The sequence below is a fragment of the Megalops cyprinoides genome, chromosome 1, assembly GCF_013368585.1.
Source record: "Megalops cyprinoides isolate fMegCyp1 chromosome 1, fMegCyp1.pri, whole genome shotgun sequence".
In the NCBI taxonomy this organism is placed as follows: Eukaryota; Metazoa; Chordata; class Actinopteri; order Elopiformes; family Megalopidae; genus Megalops; species Megalops cyprinoides.
The window spans coordinates 69,380,745-69,396,813 of record NC_050583.1 but is presented as its reverse complement, the minus strand read 5'-3'; the positions used below and the strand labels follow the sequence as shown (position 1 = coordinate 69,396,813).

General features: G+C 37.9%; 1 protein-coding gene across 1 annotated transcript; it reads left to right on the top strand.

Annotated features, from left to right (window-relative positions):
• Positions 1-11,331: 11,331 nt before the first annotated feature.
• sf3b5 (splicing factor 3b, subunit 5) lies at positions 11,332-13,528 on the top strand. Its single transcript, XM_036549700.1, has 2 exons — positions 11,332-11,406; positions 13,108-13,528. The coding sequence occupies exon 2, from the start codon at positions 13,108-13,110 to the stop codon at positions 13,366-13,368; it is 261 nt and encodes an 86-aa protein (XP_036405593.1). The 5' UTR covers positions 11,332-11,406; the 3' UTR covers positions 13,369-13,528.
• Positions 13,529-16,069: the final 2,541 nt, after the last annotated feature.

Below are 16,069 nucleotides of genomic sequence, written 5' to 3'. Positions count from 1 at the left end.
TATATATATATATATCTTAAATTCTTATAGGATGTTCTTTTAATTAGTTTGAAATGCTGTTATTTCCCATACTGCAGATCTAGTACACCCCTTTACACCTGAGGAGACAATTAAAGATATATTTTTTCTACTTTATAGAGATGTTAGCTATTATGAAATGTTCTCTGGTACAACATTTCAACAGAACACATTATTTCTCGCAAGAAATATCTATATTTCAGTAATGTATGTGTGGGCACATATGACACTTGTTATGAACAAGACAATGTAAGAAAGTGATTTGGTAAGTTATTACATTTTTATTGACAGTATTACATGAAATGCAAAATGTATTGCATTACAAAAAAGTTATTACATTATCTGTAGTCTTTACATTATTTACATTTTTGTTTGTTTTCAGTTTGTGGATGGTTGGACAGTGGCAGCTTTAAACAGAACACATTTTATTGAAACTTTAAAAAATGAATGTGACCTTGTAGGTACTGTCCCATTTACACTGAATGCAAGATTGGTGTCAGTGATGGATGCCTTTTCATGGTTGTTACTGTCATGACAAAGGCAGTGACTGTCCTTTGAAAATCATTCCTGTAAATTTTAATGTACAGGTTTTATAGTTAATGTCTTTGTGTTCAGCATTGCTGAATGTATATCTCAGATAAAACCTTAAAAATCTGAATTTTACATTTGTATTTTTACCACATTTGACTTGTCTACATTATGAAAGTCATATTTGAATGGTGTTTATTATTTATTAATTATTTAAACAATAAGTGCATTATTAAACCTTTGACATTACTGTGAAGTTGAACCATGTAAATAAACTCTGTTGCATACACTGCTCTGTTCTGGCTTTTACATTTTAAAATTTCCTTGTGTACCTTTTTTTTTCCTACTTCTTGTACTAAAATCCTAACATGCACACCCACATGGATGTGCAAGATCAAGTAAGTCTTTGTTTAGTAACAGAACATTCCTCTGTTCAGTATTTTTTTATCAATTCTTAGAACTAAATATGTATCCTGTGATTCTTCAATGCATATCCATCCAATTTAGTTATTTAACTAGTTCCGGGCTGCACTAAAGCCAGTTACTCTTCCAGGAAGACTATTGCATGTGCATTAGAACAGAGCACTATGCCCTTGCTTCTTTTACTGTCTGTATTCTTTTGCAAAGGTGAGATTGCAGCATTGTAAATACACGCATGCAAATCACATACATACATAGAACAAAAAAGGCAAAGCAATTCTAAAAAAAAAACAGGTTGGTTTTAAGTGGGTACACATGGGTAAAGCATTCAAAAATGAAGCAGAAATACCTTTACTTGAGTTCTGCAATAGGCTGTGTGTTAAAATGTTCCTCAACAGTGGCAACTGGCCAGCCCCCTATTAGCTGACAGGAGACAGTCAACAGTGGAAAGAGATCCAAATTAGATTCTGCCCTAAATCAAATAATGCCGTTCCTCATATTGTGTTCAGTCACACATTTGGCCTTGCAACATGCCTGAATGAAATTGAATAAGAAAGAGAGCTGGCATGTGGGGGTGCCCAGACAGACAGGACGCCAAAACTATTACTGGGGAAATGTGAGGGAAGTCAATAATGAAGATAGCAGTAGCCATTGTGTGTGTGTGTGTGTGTGTGTGTTTGTGTGAAGGGTACTTGCCAAAAAGTGTAATCAACTTATTTGACAATTAATAGGTTAAATGGGTTTAAGGTTAAATGAATAAATTGTTCATAATTGGTATGAACAAGGGCTTTGGCTGACATAATCAAAGGAAAATTCATAAGACATACTGGAGTTGTCTGTGATAGTGATTAAAGAAATCCAAAGAAAACCACTGTTTGAAAGCAAAGAAAGATGCAGTTACGACAGTAATTAAGGTAGGGGATAAAGAGAGTACATGAGATAAATGTCAAGGCGTGGTGAGATGGCTTCACTTCCAACAGGAGGATCCTCGGGAGGGGCAGGGAATTACTAAACAGTGTTTTTCCCTGTCTTTCTGTGTGGACAAGCTACAATGTGCACATTCTACTGTTGAAGTTATACATAGTAATAGAGTAGAGTATTTTTTGAAATACAAATTTATTACCCTTAATCATTTCAATTTAATTTGCAGACACCACCAGTTGCATAAACAAGATATAGCACTTTGTTTTCATCAATCTAACTGGCTGTAGTGCCAGGCTGGATTTAATATCATGATCTCCTGGCAAACATGGAACACACATTCACTCTTTTGGGGAGGGTCATAAGTCTAACAAATATAAATAAATAAATTTAAAACAGACTAATGTATCCCTAGGGACTTCAGCCCAGTTTGTGGGGTCTAATTTAAAAAAATCCTTGGCAGCACAGAAAAAAACAGGACCAACTGGGAAAATACAGCCCAATTTGGTGTGAAAACCACAAACTTCTGCCACAGTTAACTAAATAACCCAAACTCTCAAATTTTATACACTTGCCCTTATGCCAGTTCTTCCTATTCTTCCAGAGTACACAATGAGTATTTCCACCTCAGAGGAAACTGCTCTGGAAGGTTTCCTGGTTTGAGGCAGCTTTTCCTCTCTGCTTCACTGAAGACACACTGTGTTTGTAAACAATATTTCCCATGGAGTAAATGGGAGGTCTGCAAATAATGTGTGGGCTTTCACAGTTTTTGAAATGGTATTAATTATTTATGCCACTGCTGCAGCGTTTTTAAGCATTGGTAGAAATATCATCTAAGGGGCGTCACTCATGCTGAGATGTACCTGATGCCTGTTATGCAGTCTGTAGAGATACAATTTCTATTCCTTCTTAATGTACTGCATTACATACTTCCAAAAGTGGTGAACATTGGCTGTATACAAGTGTAGTGTGGATTTGTCCTGAAAATACAAGATGCTGTAACCATAAGATCCAATACCATCTTGAAAATATTGTTATAAAACACAATCATATAGCTCTGGATGTTGGTGGAAATGTAATTAATATTTGGTTGGCAGTAGTGAGCATGTGTAGTATGGAGCAGTTTGAAAAGGCTTATGTCAGTACACTACAGACAGCACTATTCCTAGGACAGATGTTAAGAAATCCTATTGAAACAACGAATTTCATTTTGGACCACTTCTCCATAAAAAAATAATAGTATGTGCCCATTCCAAAATATTATTGTGACTATTACAGACATGCATTTTCCACAGAAAAGCTTTTTAAAATAGTTCTATGTGGTGTATTGTTTATACTTGCCGTTTTCGCACATGAACTCCTAACAAATGTCTGGCGAATCGGGTCCGGAAATTGGCCGGAGTTGCCCTTTCACACATGTAGCACACAACAGGAGATTGTCCATGACGGATGTGTTCTCACATATTAGAAATATTCTGGTTGGTTTAGGTGAGGGGCAGCGCCTGAGTAGAGCGTGCAGGAGACAGAACATGACGCAAAAAGTACGCTGCAGAAATCCCAGTGGCTGTATTCAAAACCGCCTACTGTGTACTGCGTACTACACAAGGATGTACTGTACACTGTATGCTATTTTTCAGTGTGTTCATTAACCCAGTATGCGACCGTTAATAATTACATTTGTAGTATGTTACATTGTCACGTGAAATCATTGCGAGTTTGGAAACGTCCAGATTTATATTTCCTCGTGGTATTTTCCAGTTAGACGCCACTTGCATTCTCAGGAGTGAAAAGTATTGACGAGTTCACGAAAAGTATTCTAGAGTTGAAGTATTTTCGTGTTTTTTCATTTCAGCGTGTTACCTTTCGGTGGTACGGGCACATAATGTGGCACAGAGGAGGAGAAGGCGAACATAGCTATTGTACTTTTGGGTAGCCTATAAAAAATATCACACATAGCCATCCAAATGGTGCTACCGGTAACATGATTTATTATTAATTATTAGGGGTGCAGCGGATCACGAAACTCACGGTTCGGATCGTATCATGGTTTCTGAGTCACCGATCGGATCATTTTTCGGATCAGCGAAAAAAAGGAGACACATATAACTTTGCTTTCCACTTATGACTGAAGGAACACTTAAAACAAGGAACTTTTGCCCATGGTCTTAAATGAAAACCACAATATTCAATACTCAATGGTTGAGCGCTTGTTCTGCTGGTCTTAGGCTGTGTCCGAAATCGCTCCATATTCACTATATAGTGCATATATATACATTTCACACTTGATCGTTGGACTTAGCTGCCAGCTAGCTAGCTAACGTTAGTTTAAACTAATTTGAACAGATGAAGCTGGGTGCTAGTTCTTTATGTTAGCTAGTGATAGCTAGATAGGTAGCGGTATTATCTAGCTAGTAGGTTAATGTAAGTTGCAACTAGCTAGTCACTTAGCTAGCTAGCTGGCACAGACACAAAGATGTTCATACAAATGTTCGAATAAACTTGCAAACATAAAACTATACCGAGAAAATAATTTATTGTAAGACTGTGAGTGAGTGAACAAGTGAGCGATTTCGGAAGCAGCCTTCGTCTTTGCAATGCTTCTGCTAAGTAAAGTTGCTAGTTTTTAAAATGGCGCTTGGATCTTTTCACTGCAACTCTGCATCGAGATTAGGGAATTAGTACTTCAAAAGGTAACAGCGGCAATAAAACTGTATTTCACACTATTATGGTTAAACTTGAATCTGCTCTTCACATGCGTGGGGGAGGGGGGATCAACTACCATCTGTTACACCACTACTAATTATACATTTATTATAACAGGAAGGTAAGTTTTTGCTGTTCGCTATATAATGTTAGGTCACAAATTCACCTATCTCACTATACCTATCACTATTACTTAGCTACAGCTTAGCTAGCTACTAACCAGATAAACTACTAACCAACGTTATTAATCATCATAAGAGATGTTTTGGCAGTGTACTTATAGCTAACTATCTCTTTAACGATCGTTGGACTCAAAATAGCATGTATTTGGACATATCTGCAATATCAACGAAAGAGTGGAAAGCAGTACACAGGCACGCAGAAAAGCGTACGAACCAGATGCTTGTATTCTTCCGGTTTCGCCCCAGTCGCATGATAAAGATAGAAACGTCATCAACACGCCCACTCGCTCGCGATGGATTCTCCGTAACGTTGCCCGCTCTATTCACACATGGGCTCACTCCGACATGAGACGGACTTTGTACTAGGGAACTGGCAGAACGGTGTCCATCTCGTGTCCAGTCCGACTAATTCGGACATTTGTGTTCTCACATACAGCTCCTCCTCCTAATGCTGGCTCTCCATTTTACAAACTATGAATTTTCCATGTTTTCCAAGCTTCCCATCATATACAAGCCTTCTCATTCATAGCAGTAAACACCATCATTGACAGCGTCTTTTCCACGGCAGCACCTTGATCAACCTTATTACACTTTTACAAGACAGACCTATTAAAAACAAAGCCTTTTATAATTGACTAACTGTTGTGAGAAAGTCTTGCTAGTCATTTTACCCACACCAGATGAAATGAGAGATTAAGACATTAGAAATGAAATAAATTAATCCCAGTCTGCATGCATCAGTGAAAAGTGGTACAAGTCTGAATGAACTTTAAGTTAGTGTTTGTAATACTTACACAGGCTTCAGTTGATATAAACATATCCAAATGTTTGTTGCCAGAACAAACCAGAAAGAACAGTAAAGAAATAAAAGCACAAACTATTCTAACATTACAATGGCTTTTTTATTCTTACAACACAAAGATTTTAAAATTGCTCACACATACAATCACATGAATCAATCAGGTCAGCAAAGAACGTGTTGCGGACATCAGTGGTTACTGACATAATATTTTGTTCAAGTACTTTTAGAGTCTTTAGAGATGTGTTTTTTATATATATTTTTTAACAATCTTGAATTACAGGGGAATAAAAGCAGACAAAACAAACATTATTTATTCAGGGAAAATTGACTGAACATTAAGCAGCAATGTCCTGAGTTCACACAGTAATAACAAACTGACAAAAAAGTCAATTAACACATAAATGTCTGAAAAAAATAATAAAAGCAATATAAAATAAAAGCATTAAAGCAAATGTACATGAAAATGTAGGAAAATAAATCTCACAGCTCGTGGTAGAAATTTTGGCCCCCACTGCCAGGGCCACTCGTCCTGTAATGAATTCCTTCTGCTTCCTTCTTCCTTTCCTCGTCTTCACTGGACAAGCTTCACAATCTCTGATGGAGAACAAGGTAAGAAAATTAAAATCATGTTCTTTTCTATATTCATATAATAATGCATGTTTTCTATTCATTACCTCATAAAAAGAGAGAGAGTCAGACAGAGAGAGAGAGAGAAAGAAGGCTTATATATGCACAGACAAGTGCTATTTAAAATCTTGTGCTATTTAATACTAAAGATAGTATTACTTAGTAAATACTAAAAATAGTATACTTAGTAAATACTAAAGCATTAGTTAATGACTTGACACCAAATCTATATCAGAGCTTTTACATTTGTGTTTTTTATTATTATTTCACTGTGTTCATTTGTTGTTAATTTTGTAAACAATGTATAATGTAGTCAGAAACATGCTATTTAATGCTATAAAAATGCAATAGTACAAGTGCACCTCTATCAGTTATGAATAATTTGTCAATGTTAACAAAAAAAAACCTTTGATGTTCCAGTGCTGAATAAAGCAAAAACTGCATGTTATTATTATTATTATTATTGTTGCTGTTGTCAAAATATCTCTAAGACTTTCAAGGAGGTTGAGTACTTATGCAAGCACCAGTAGACATCATTTAGAACACCAGCTTTTAGCCCCAAGTCCTCAATTATTACAGGAACCTTGTCTATTTGAGTGAGTGACAATGTGAAAGTAATAGAGGAACATGTAGGTTAGTGGTCTCAGGGCTTTCCATCTGTCCAGTTCATTAAGTGAACTAGGCATCCTTGCTACCTCACAAGGCAATGCATTACTCAATTTAATCAATCTGTCAAAGAGTTCAACTCTGTCTAGGTGGGAGACTGTGAGGATTAGAGATTCGACACATATGGTACAGGATGCATCCCAACAACTACAAGTTCACAAACAGGAAAGCAGTTATGCCTCTTAATGAGCTATCAAAATGTTCAACATATTCAAAAATGGTTTGAGAGACTGCTACAGACACCCATGAGAAACCCAGAAATCCAGACAGCACTACAGATGGACCAGAGGCTATAGTTAAATTGACAGTTTCTATCTCAACCTGAATCAACCCACCAAGACTAGAGAAACTGCTTCCTTACCTGCACTGTCTACACTAATATTTTCGCACTTAAATTGCATATTTAAACAGCCCTACACATATTTTCTATACACTTTATAATTCTGTGTTGTTTGATGTTGAGCAATAAGAATCACTAACATGAGACACTAAAGTGAGACAATGGACTATTAATTTACCAAACATGGCAATAATTTGACTGTCTAATCTTCCATTTTTCGCGCTCTGTGATACAATAGAATGCGTTTGTGGGTTTTGAGAGCTGGAAAGTGGACAGAGGATAGCGAGGCGATAGTTTAGAGCATAGTTTGGTATTTTTGCAGCTGTAATTTTGTAGCGTTAGTTTTGTAGTTTATATTGTTGTAGATTGTAGTCTATTGTATATAGCTTGATTTTTTTTTGTAAATACCTCCAATAGATAGTTTAACAGTGTTTTTAGAGTTTTAGTGTTAGTGTTTATATTTAATCATAGTGTATAGTTAATAGTTTAGGTTATTTAGTATTAGCTTATAATATTCAGTATTAGTTTAGCTTATCTGCCAACCCGGCTTTCACTTTCAAGGTGAGTACTCTCGAAGTTTTAAAGTTGTACCTTATAGCTAATTTCAGTTTCGCTAGCTGGCTAACGTTAACGTTGAGTAATTTCCACAACATTGTTAGCGTCCATCTATGGCAACGCCATTCACAGGTTATGTTAACATAAGTTCGCGTTACGGTTAGCTGAAACACAGTATATTCATGAACAAATATAAGGAATTCACTTATCCAAGCACTGCGTGACCGGGATCTGTCTCGTTTAACCTAAGCGATTTGTAAATGTTAACGCTACAGAAGAAAACGTTTGTTAACATATTGTAACATTAGTTAGCGCTACCGAGTTCGCTTTCTGTTTTGTGGTCAGTCAGAATTTAGTCAGGAACAAACTGGTAATGAACTCTTTTCTGAAGGAGCGGATAAATGTTACATGTGCAATGGTAATTTCATTTCACTGTTTAAATTCATATGTTTGAGTTACAAATAAATTTCACATTTTACCTCCATGGACACAAACTTTAACGCAGTGCGTGATCCCGCGGACCTTTTTTCGCGCCCTCTCCGTGCAGTGTTCCACCTGGCTGTTAGCGTAAGGCACCCAACAGTTACCAGACTAAGACCATGTTTACCCGGAATTATCAAAAATACAGCGAAATGTAACAAAAAAAAAACTGACGCCTCCCAAAATTCAAGCGTTAGTTAATTTTAGGAAACGTAGGAAATTGAAATTTACCTATACTACAATTAATCTTAATGCATTGCAACGGTTCATGTAAGTTAGAGTGAAACGGCTACCAGGGGGGCCGTTAGCCATGACGTTAGCCCCATGGACATGTCGGTCCATACTGATTAATTTTAATCTCCTAACTAGCCTTAACCTGTAAACAACAACGTCAGATATTGTACTTATCGCACACATCTCAAAGATTTTTTTACGCTCATCTAAATGATTAACGAGAGCTAATCATTTAGCTAATCCTCTTTAAATCGTTAACACTTCATTCAATCGAGCATCGATCTGCAAAATTGAATAAAATAGGCATTAGTTTGGCTATTTATTTCTCTTGGCTTCTGGTAGCTAAATGGCCAAAAAAAGTTAACTTCAAACAATCTGCTCTTCTACAACCAACCTCCCCAAGGCTAACGTTGACGTTAGCTAGCTACCAACCCATGTGGTCTCAAAGTCATCGTTTGTGATTTCATCATTTAAAACGCATACATCCACTACGCATACTTTCACAGAACAAATCGACGCCGGTTATCAAAACATACATTTTCTACCTTCGAAATAGTCCGAAAAACTTCATGTGAGACCATGAAATTACATCCACCTTTAAAGGCCTATTTCTTATTACATTTTGAATGATATACTCGACAAATAAAAGGTACTTACTCACATTTGATTATTTTCTCCTTTTATTTAGAAATTTTGTGCAAATTTTCAATTTACGCCTCGTTTCCATATAGCTCTGTGTACGTATGCGAGTCACCCGGAAGTCCATTCATTCCTATGGGAACCTCCGTGATCTCCGATGTGTTTGCGGAACTCCTCCTTCCATTTTTTAAGGTCCAGAATTTGCCTTCGAGCGCGTTGAAAAAATTAACTTTTTGCGGGGGATTTCAGAGACCATATGCAATGTGTGCCAGGAAGTTAATGGCACTGGAAAACAAATTAGCTAACGGGCTATTTCCTTCAATTCAGTTGCTTGATTAGCGATCGAAGTTAAATAAAAGTGAGAGTTCATTAAACATATTTTGAAGAAAGAATTTTTGCCTGCGTAATCAGGCAACCTTTTGCATCGACATAAACACTGTGCTTTAACCAATAATCTTAAGAAATACAGATCATCTTTATCACTTTGATATGAAAACTTTATCTCCCTCCCATTCTACCACTGTGATTTCCCTCCTTTATATTGCCGCTCATTTGACATATAAATATAGGTTGCTTCACCGTTGCATTCATTTCATGATGACACCGACACGAGTGAGAGTTACGTTTTGATCAATCTCCTCTTCCTTGCTTTGAACATATTACACTGAATTACGGACACCAAACAAAACAGTGTGGAAACGAGGCGTAACCCTTACGGTCGCACCGGTGTGATTTGCCGTTTAGAGCGTATGCTAAAACCACTGCGACTAAAACACTAGACTGGAACAATTCTAGCTAATTGTAGCTTTGAGGAAACAGCGATTTAACGGTTAAAAATATAGCAAGCTAACTGAAAACTATGAGAAGCTTATAACGCTAATGAAAACATAACCAACCATGTAATGTAACGCGCACTACATAGCATAAAATAAGTTACGTGCGAAAGGGTTAAGCGTGTAACAAAATATAAAATATTAATATATAAAATACAAAAGGGTAAAGAGAAAACAATTTTCAACTATAGTTCTGTCACGTTCACTCTCCTCCATCTTCGTCTTGCCTTCATGCAAATTTCCGGCCTGCATCCCTGCCGTGTGGAAGAACGCAAAGGGTCGTCTAAATGACGAAAAATATTGCCGTAAAGTGTGATTTGCGACACAATGAAATAAACGAGAGAGCGTAATATTAAACGATAGACGTTTTCTATCGTCACACGATATATATCGTCATATCGCACAGCCCTACAAGTCCTGAATTTCTCTGTTTAATAGAAGTAAATCAAGTCCTTGACTTACAGGGCTGAAGTACTCCCAGAACTCGGACAAAAAGTTAGATTGGTTTAAAATTATTATTAACTGTGAACTATTATTCATGACTACAACATGGGGTTGAGCGTAAACAGGAAAACAGTGCACCAACAAACAAGCTCTCACGATCCAAAATATTTTCATCACCAAGTGTTTTCAGTTTTGTAAATAGCAATATTGTAAGCCTATTTCTTATTACATGACTTTTTACTGGTGATGTGACAATGATGGTTCTTGTTGGGATTCAACATAACCTGCATTATTGGATTAGTAATTCACTAATTACATTGTTTTTATAAATTGGTTTCTATTGATATCATTGTCAACATCTGAAATTGACAGAGAAATACTATTAAATCAGCTGAATGAAAATTGAATAAACTATTTCATTTGAAAGCACATTGCAGAATCAAACTCTGAAATTCGAAACAACAGGCTGAACTCAAGTTAATTTTTGACACAAGTACTTTTAGACCTACACCAAAGCACTGAACCTGCATTTCTTAAGAGCCATGATGGGGAAAAAATTATGCCAAGACTGTAGAAAAAAAGCCCCATTGTGTGACAAATTATATGTCTTTTGTCACAGTAATAACTTAACAACATAAAGAAACCTCGGTATTTGCCAGAAAGGGTTTAGGGAGCAAGAATGGAATAAAAGTGGTCCTGATTTCTGCAAGGAATTATAATCATGCCAGTATAATGTGCCTTATATCATTTGTTGCTCTAGCAACGTAAAAAACGATTACTCCATCACAGCCTCGTAAAACAAAGATGTTTCATCATGTCGCACCGCACAAAACAGGCAAACAATGCTCTTATTTCACCGTGAGGGTCGCGGAGACGCGATGAGTCACTGACATCGAAATACGCAAGACAAGTATTCGCTGGCCCATTTTGACGCGTCCCCCGACTCGTATTACACGGCTTTTCTTCAGAAAGGAAGTGAACGAATTCATACCGAGTACCTGCAAATAAGCCGTGGTAGGTTTTGGTCATGCTGTTATGTATGTAATGTATGATGTTATGTATTATGTTGTGTAGATAATGATGGGTAGTGTTTTAGTTTAATTAAGGCAAGGGGAGCAGTCACGAACACTTGAAAACAATTTTGTGGGCTTAAGCAAACGAAAAAGCGAAGCAGTTTGTAGCTAGCTTTTAGCTACCTAGCCAGCGCCGTGACGCCATCTTTTAAAAACATCGATTTGTTGCTGCTGTCTTAGATTAACTAATCACGTGTTTCATTTAGCGAGTTCGGTTCATTTGCAGTTGCTTGGTTAGCCTCTGAAATGTCCATTTTCATGAAAATATCCAGGTATTTACAGTTAGACAGTTCGATTCTGTGGAATGCATAGGTTTAGGCGCTGAGTTTTTGAAGTAGCGTTAGGAAACGTTAGCTGGCTAACTTAGACACTGTGAAAATGTAATGAATTCTGTAAGATTGACGCATTTCAGTTAACTTGTGTATGATAATAACACTATAACAGTTTTTCTCGGCTTTGTGCAATAGAAAACGCTTTCACGGGTGTATAAATGCTAGGCTACTTGCTAATGTAGTCTCTCGTAAACTAATTTATTGTAAATAAGTCCGTAGTCTCAAAGCTCATTTCTAAAATGTTATGCTATGTATGCTGTATTGTTCTACTCTAGATCTTGATATCGATATTAGATCAACTTGGATCTGACGCGAAGGGAGAATTCGTTTAGGTTGTAAGAAACTGAAGTCTGCTTTTTCTTTCAAGATGAAACAATCAAATACGGCAACAGAAGACACAGTTGATAAAACAGACATGATCTGGTCAAACACGTTGGGTTTAGAACTTACACATGTATGAAAATGGTCTACACTTGTGTTACTATGAAAAACCCAATTTATGGTTGAAGACATTTATAATCTACGGCCACTTATGGTTTCATATAAAACGTTGCATGTCCTGTTCAGATGGTAAAATGATTTCCAAGTTGCATGGACAAACTCAGCAGCAGTCGTCTTGCAGTCTGTGTGACAGTGTGGCCTAAATTACAAATTAATATGATATTATCAATACGTTGACTCTCAATCCTGTGATCATTGCAGAAACCCAGAAAAGGGTTTCACTCTTGCACAGTATAGATATTGCAGAATGCCATCTGCCTTGGTTGTATGGCATACCATCCCAGTCCTCCCCATTGTTTTTACTTAGCTAGCTATTTAATATCTAGCCATTTTTATTGCCATGTCAGATCATATCACATGGCAAGCTAACTAGCAATCTACATTGTAGACAACATACAAGGCTGTAAGTATTATATGTTAACCAGCCAGCTGGCTAACCTGACATCTAAAAAAAGAGAGAATGACTTAATAATTTCAACATTGATTATTGGTCCCAAACTGATATGAAAATGTTGGTGGCATAAATCAGCTTTGACTGCCTGTATGTCGTGAATGTATAGTCAGTCAGGTCTGATATTTGCATGAAAACTCTCTCTCATGGGTGAAGTACATGTAGACATTTTTTCATCAAAGCTGAGGTGAAAAGCAGAAATTTTGATTTGCAGAAAATGTCTGCTATGCTATTAGAATGTTTAATTTTCATCCTGTGACATATGTATTTATACATAACGTAATGTGCAGTGGCCACAAATTGTTACTATTCAGTCCTAAGACGTGTTTCTTCTTTGTTTCTTTGGCTCTACTTGAAGATGACAGACCGCTACAACATTCACAGTCAGCTGGAGCATCTGCAGTCCAAGTACATTGGGACGGGCCATGCAGACACCAGCAAATGGGAGTGGCTGGTGAACCAGCATCGGGACTCCTATTGTTCCTACATGGGCCACTTTGACCTGCTCAACTACTTCTCCATCGCTGAGAATGAGAGCAAGGCCCGAGTGCGCTTCAACCTCATGGAGAAGATGCTGCAGCCTTGCGGACCTCCAGCAGACAAGCCCGATGATGCCTAGCCACATAAAAATGTGGAACTGGGGAGGAGAGCATGGTTTTACCAGTTATTCAGAGTCTGTGACCCCCATGCAAAGTCATGAAGCTGAGCACAGGCATCCCGCAGGGTGATTAAACAAAATATGAGACAGAACACACAGGACTCCCGAATGGACCAGCAAATATTTGTCTTGCATATTACTTTCTGTAATAATATCTCAATAAAGTCATTTTATAAATACAGAAAGCTGCCCTGAAGATTATATTTGTCATATATTTTAATCATTTCAGTCATATATTTGGATTGCTTTTGTCTGACCTTTTTTGTTTTTTTCTGTATTCCGGTATTCTTAAGCATTTTAACACTGATGTGAACACATGTTCACATGTGAAGTAAATGCATGAAAAAATATATTTTAATGTTGCTGGGGGGAGATGGATTCTGTTTAAGATGCATTTATTTGATACTGTGAAAGATTGTTTGATGTTTTTCATATTTCCATGTTATGTTTTTTTTAGTAGCAGGAGAAATTTACAATGAGAACTTCATTAAGTTGTACCAACCATGGAGTTCATCAGCTCTGCCTATAGCCTTCATCTAGGTGAACATAATGGTTCCTGATCAGCAGGGCAAACCCATAGAGTGCATGCAAACAGACTTCTTGCGAAAGTCAGAATATACCATGCCAGTAGAAAAGATACTAAAGCACTTTATGTATAGACTCTTGGGTATGAGCTAAAAGAAGTGAAATCCGTAATTGTGCTGTCAAAAATTTTCACTTCTATCCACCAAGATAACCACATACTCCAATTAGCATTAGAGAATATATAAGGTAGCTTGGTGTAGGTTTTGTGAATATATTTTTTAATGATTCTGTTAATTGCAATGGAGTGCTTCATATAATGCCTCATTTCCTAGTTGGCTTTACTTAATTGGAGAAGAATGAAAAAAATATTACATAATTCTTTTTCTGCCATATCTATATGAAATTAATTTGAAACTTTTTTTTAACAACAATTAAGCAACAAGGTGAATGTAACACCCTGTCAGTACTGGCTTAATAAACAGTCCCGACAGGAATTATGTCATTGAAAGATTTTACTTTTAAAAGAACATTAGTGAAGACCCAATGATGGGTGAGGACATCAACAGGAGTGCTTTGCAACCAGTGGTGTTTCCATGGTAACCATCAGGCTGCAATAAGTGGTGTAAGCTCTGGCTTCAAATTTAAGAGCACACAGACAGGCATGAAGTTCTAGGGAACGCAACCCTGCTCGCAGTGGGCACGGTAGGCTTTTGTTCAGAAGGGTATATTTAATCAGTTGTGGACTGTGCCGCTCGTTTCAGTCCTGAAAATTCTCTTTGCGCCTTTTCTCTCATCTCTTTTGAACTTAATGCCGGAGCCGGAACTGTCACTAACCCCTTTAAAATGTGCATTGTTGTTTGCAAACCACTTGGCACTCTGACTTCCATGAAGTACTGGATGTTATCCTCAGCTCCTTCCCAGAGGATGGAACTTCCTGAACCTGCTGGGGGACTTAAACATTAACCTAGAAACCCCTCAACCTTCTGGATTCCTCCCCCTGCTCCACTCCTTTGACTTCACCCTAATGAAGTTGCCTCCCACACACCAGCTAGGCAAACAACTGGATCTGGTCTTCCTGAGGGATTGTCTCACCTCAGACCTGAAAGTCACCTCCTTCCACCTCTCTGACCACTACTTTGTCTCCTCTTCTCTACCACCACCTCCATGACCTTCTGCTGTTCTTATCTCTGTCACTGTGACATACACAACCTTTCATCTTCAGCTCTTCCACAGTCCTTGCTTCTCTCCCACCCCGATTCTTTCACCAAACTTTCTACTGATTCCGCTGCATCCACCTTTCTCTCCTGTCATCTTTTCTTGATTCTTTCTGGCCTCTTCCAGGCATGCATGACCCAGTCTGCCTTGTCCATAGCGAATGGAAACACTCACCAACTCTCTAAATCCTTTATATCTTCAGATGCTGATGTTGCTCAACTCCTTACATCACAGTGACCTGTGCCCTAGATCCCATTCTTTCACCTCTCCTGCGGACCATCATTCCCAGCCTTCTCACATTGGTCTCCTCTCTGATGAATTTGTCACTCTCCACAGGCTGTGTGCCTACAGCCTGAACATGCAGTCTCTTGGCTGTCATTTCCTCTAATGGCTTTTCATGACACTTCAATGCTGACAACACTCAACCTTTCCTGTCTTTTCTGTCATCCGACACACGTCTCTGCGCATCTCAGCTTGCCTGAAGGGACGTTTCACAGTGGATGGTGGACCACTTGCTAAAGCTAAGGCTGAGATGCTTTACATCCCCTCCAAGTCCTCCCTATATCAAGACCTCTCCCTCGACCTAGACTCTACAAGCTATTTCACCAATACCAATACCTTCTACTGTCAAAAACCTTGTTGTAATGCTTGGCATCCAATAGTCTTTCTCTTGTCGGCTTATAAGTGGTGAGTCAGACGTGCAGATTCTTTTTGTACAACATCCAAGGGATCTTCCCCTACCTCATTGTGTATTCTATGCAGCTCCTAGTTCAGGCTCTCGTCCTCTCATGCCTAGACTACTGTACAGGATGGAACTCTTTTTTTGTCTTTCTGGCTGTGCCATCAAACCCCTGCAGCTAATTCAGAATGCAGCAGTCTACATCCTCTCTAAATGTAGTCGTCATACCCCTCCTCACCTCAT

What these genes read in the sequence shown, in the direction of transcription:
- sf3b5 (XM_036549700.1), top strand. Translation starts at nt 13,108, where the DNA reads ATGACAGACCGCTACAACATTCACAGTCAGCTGGAGCATCTGCAGTCC.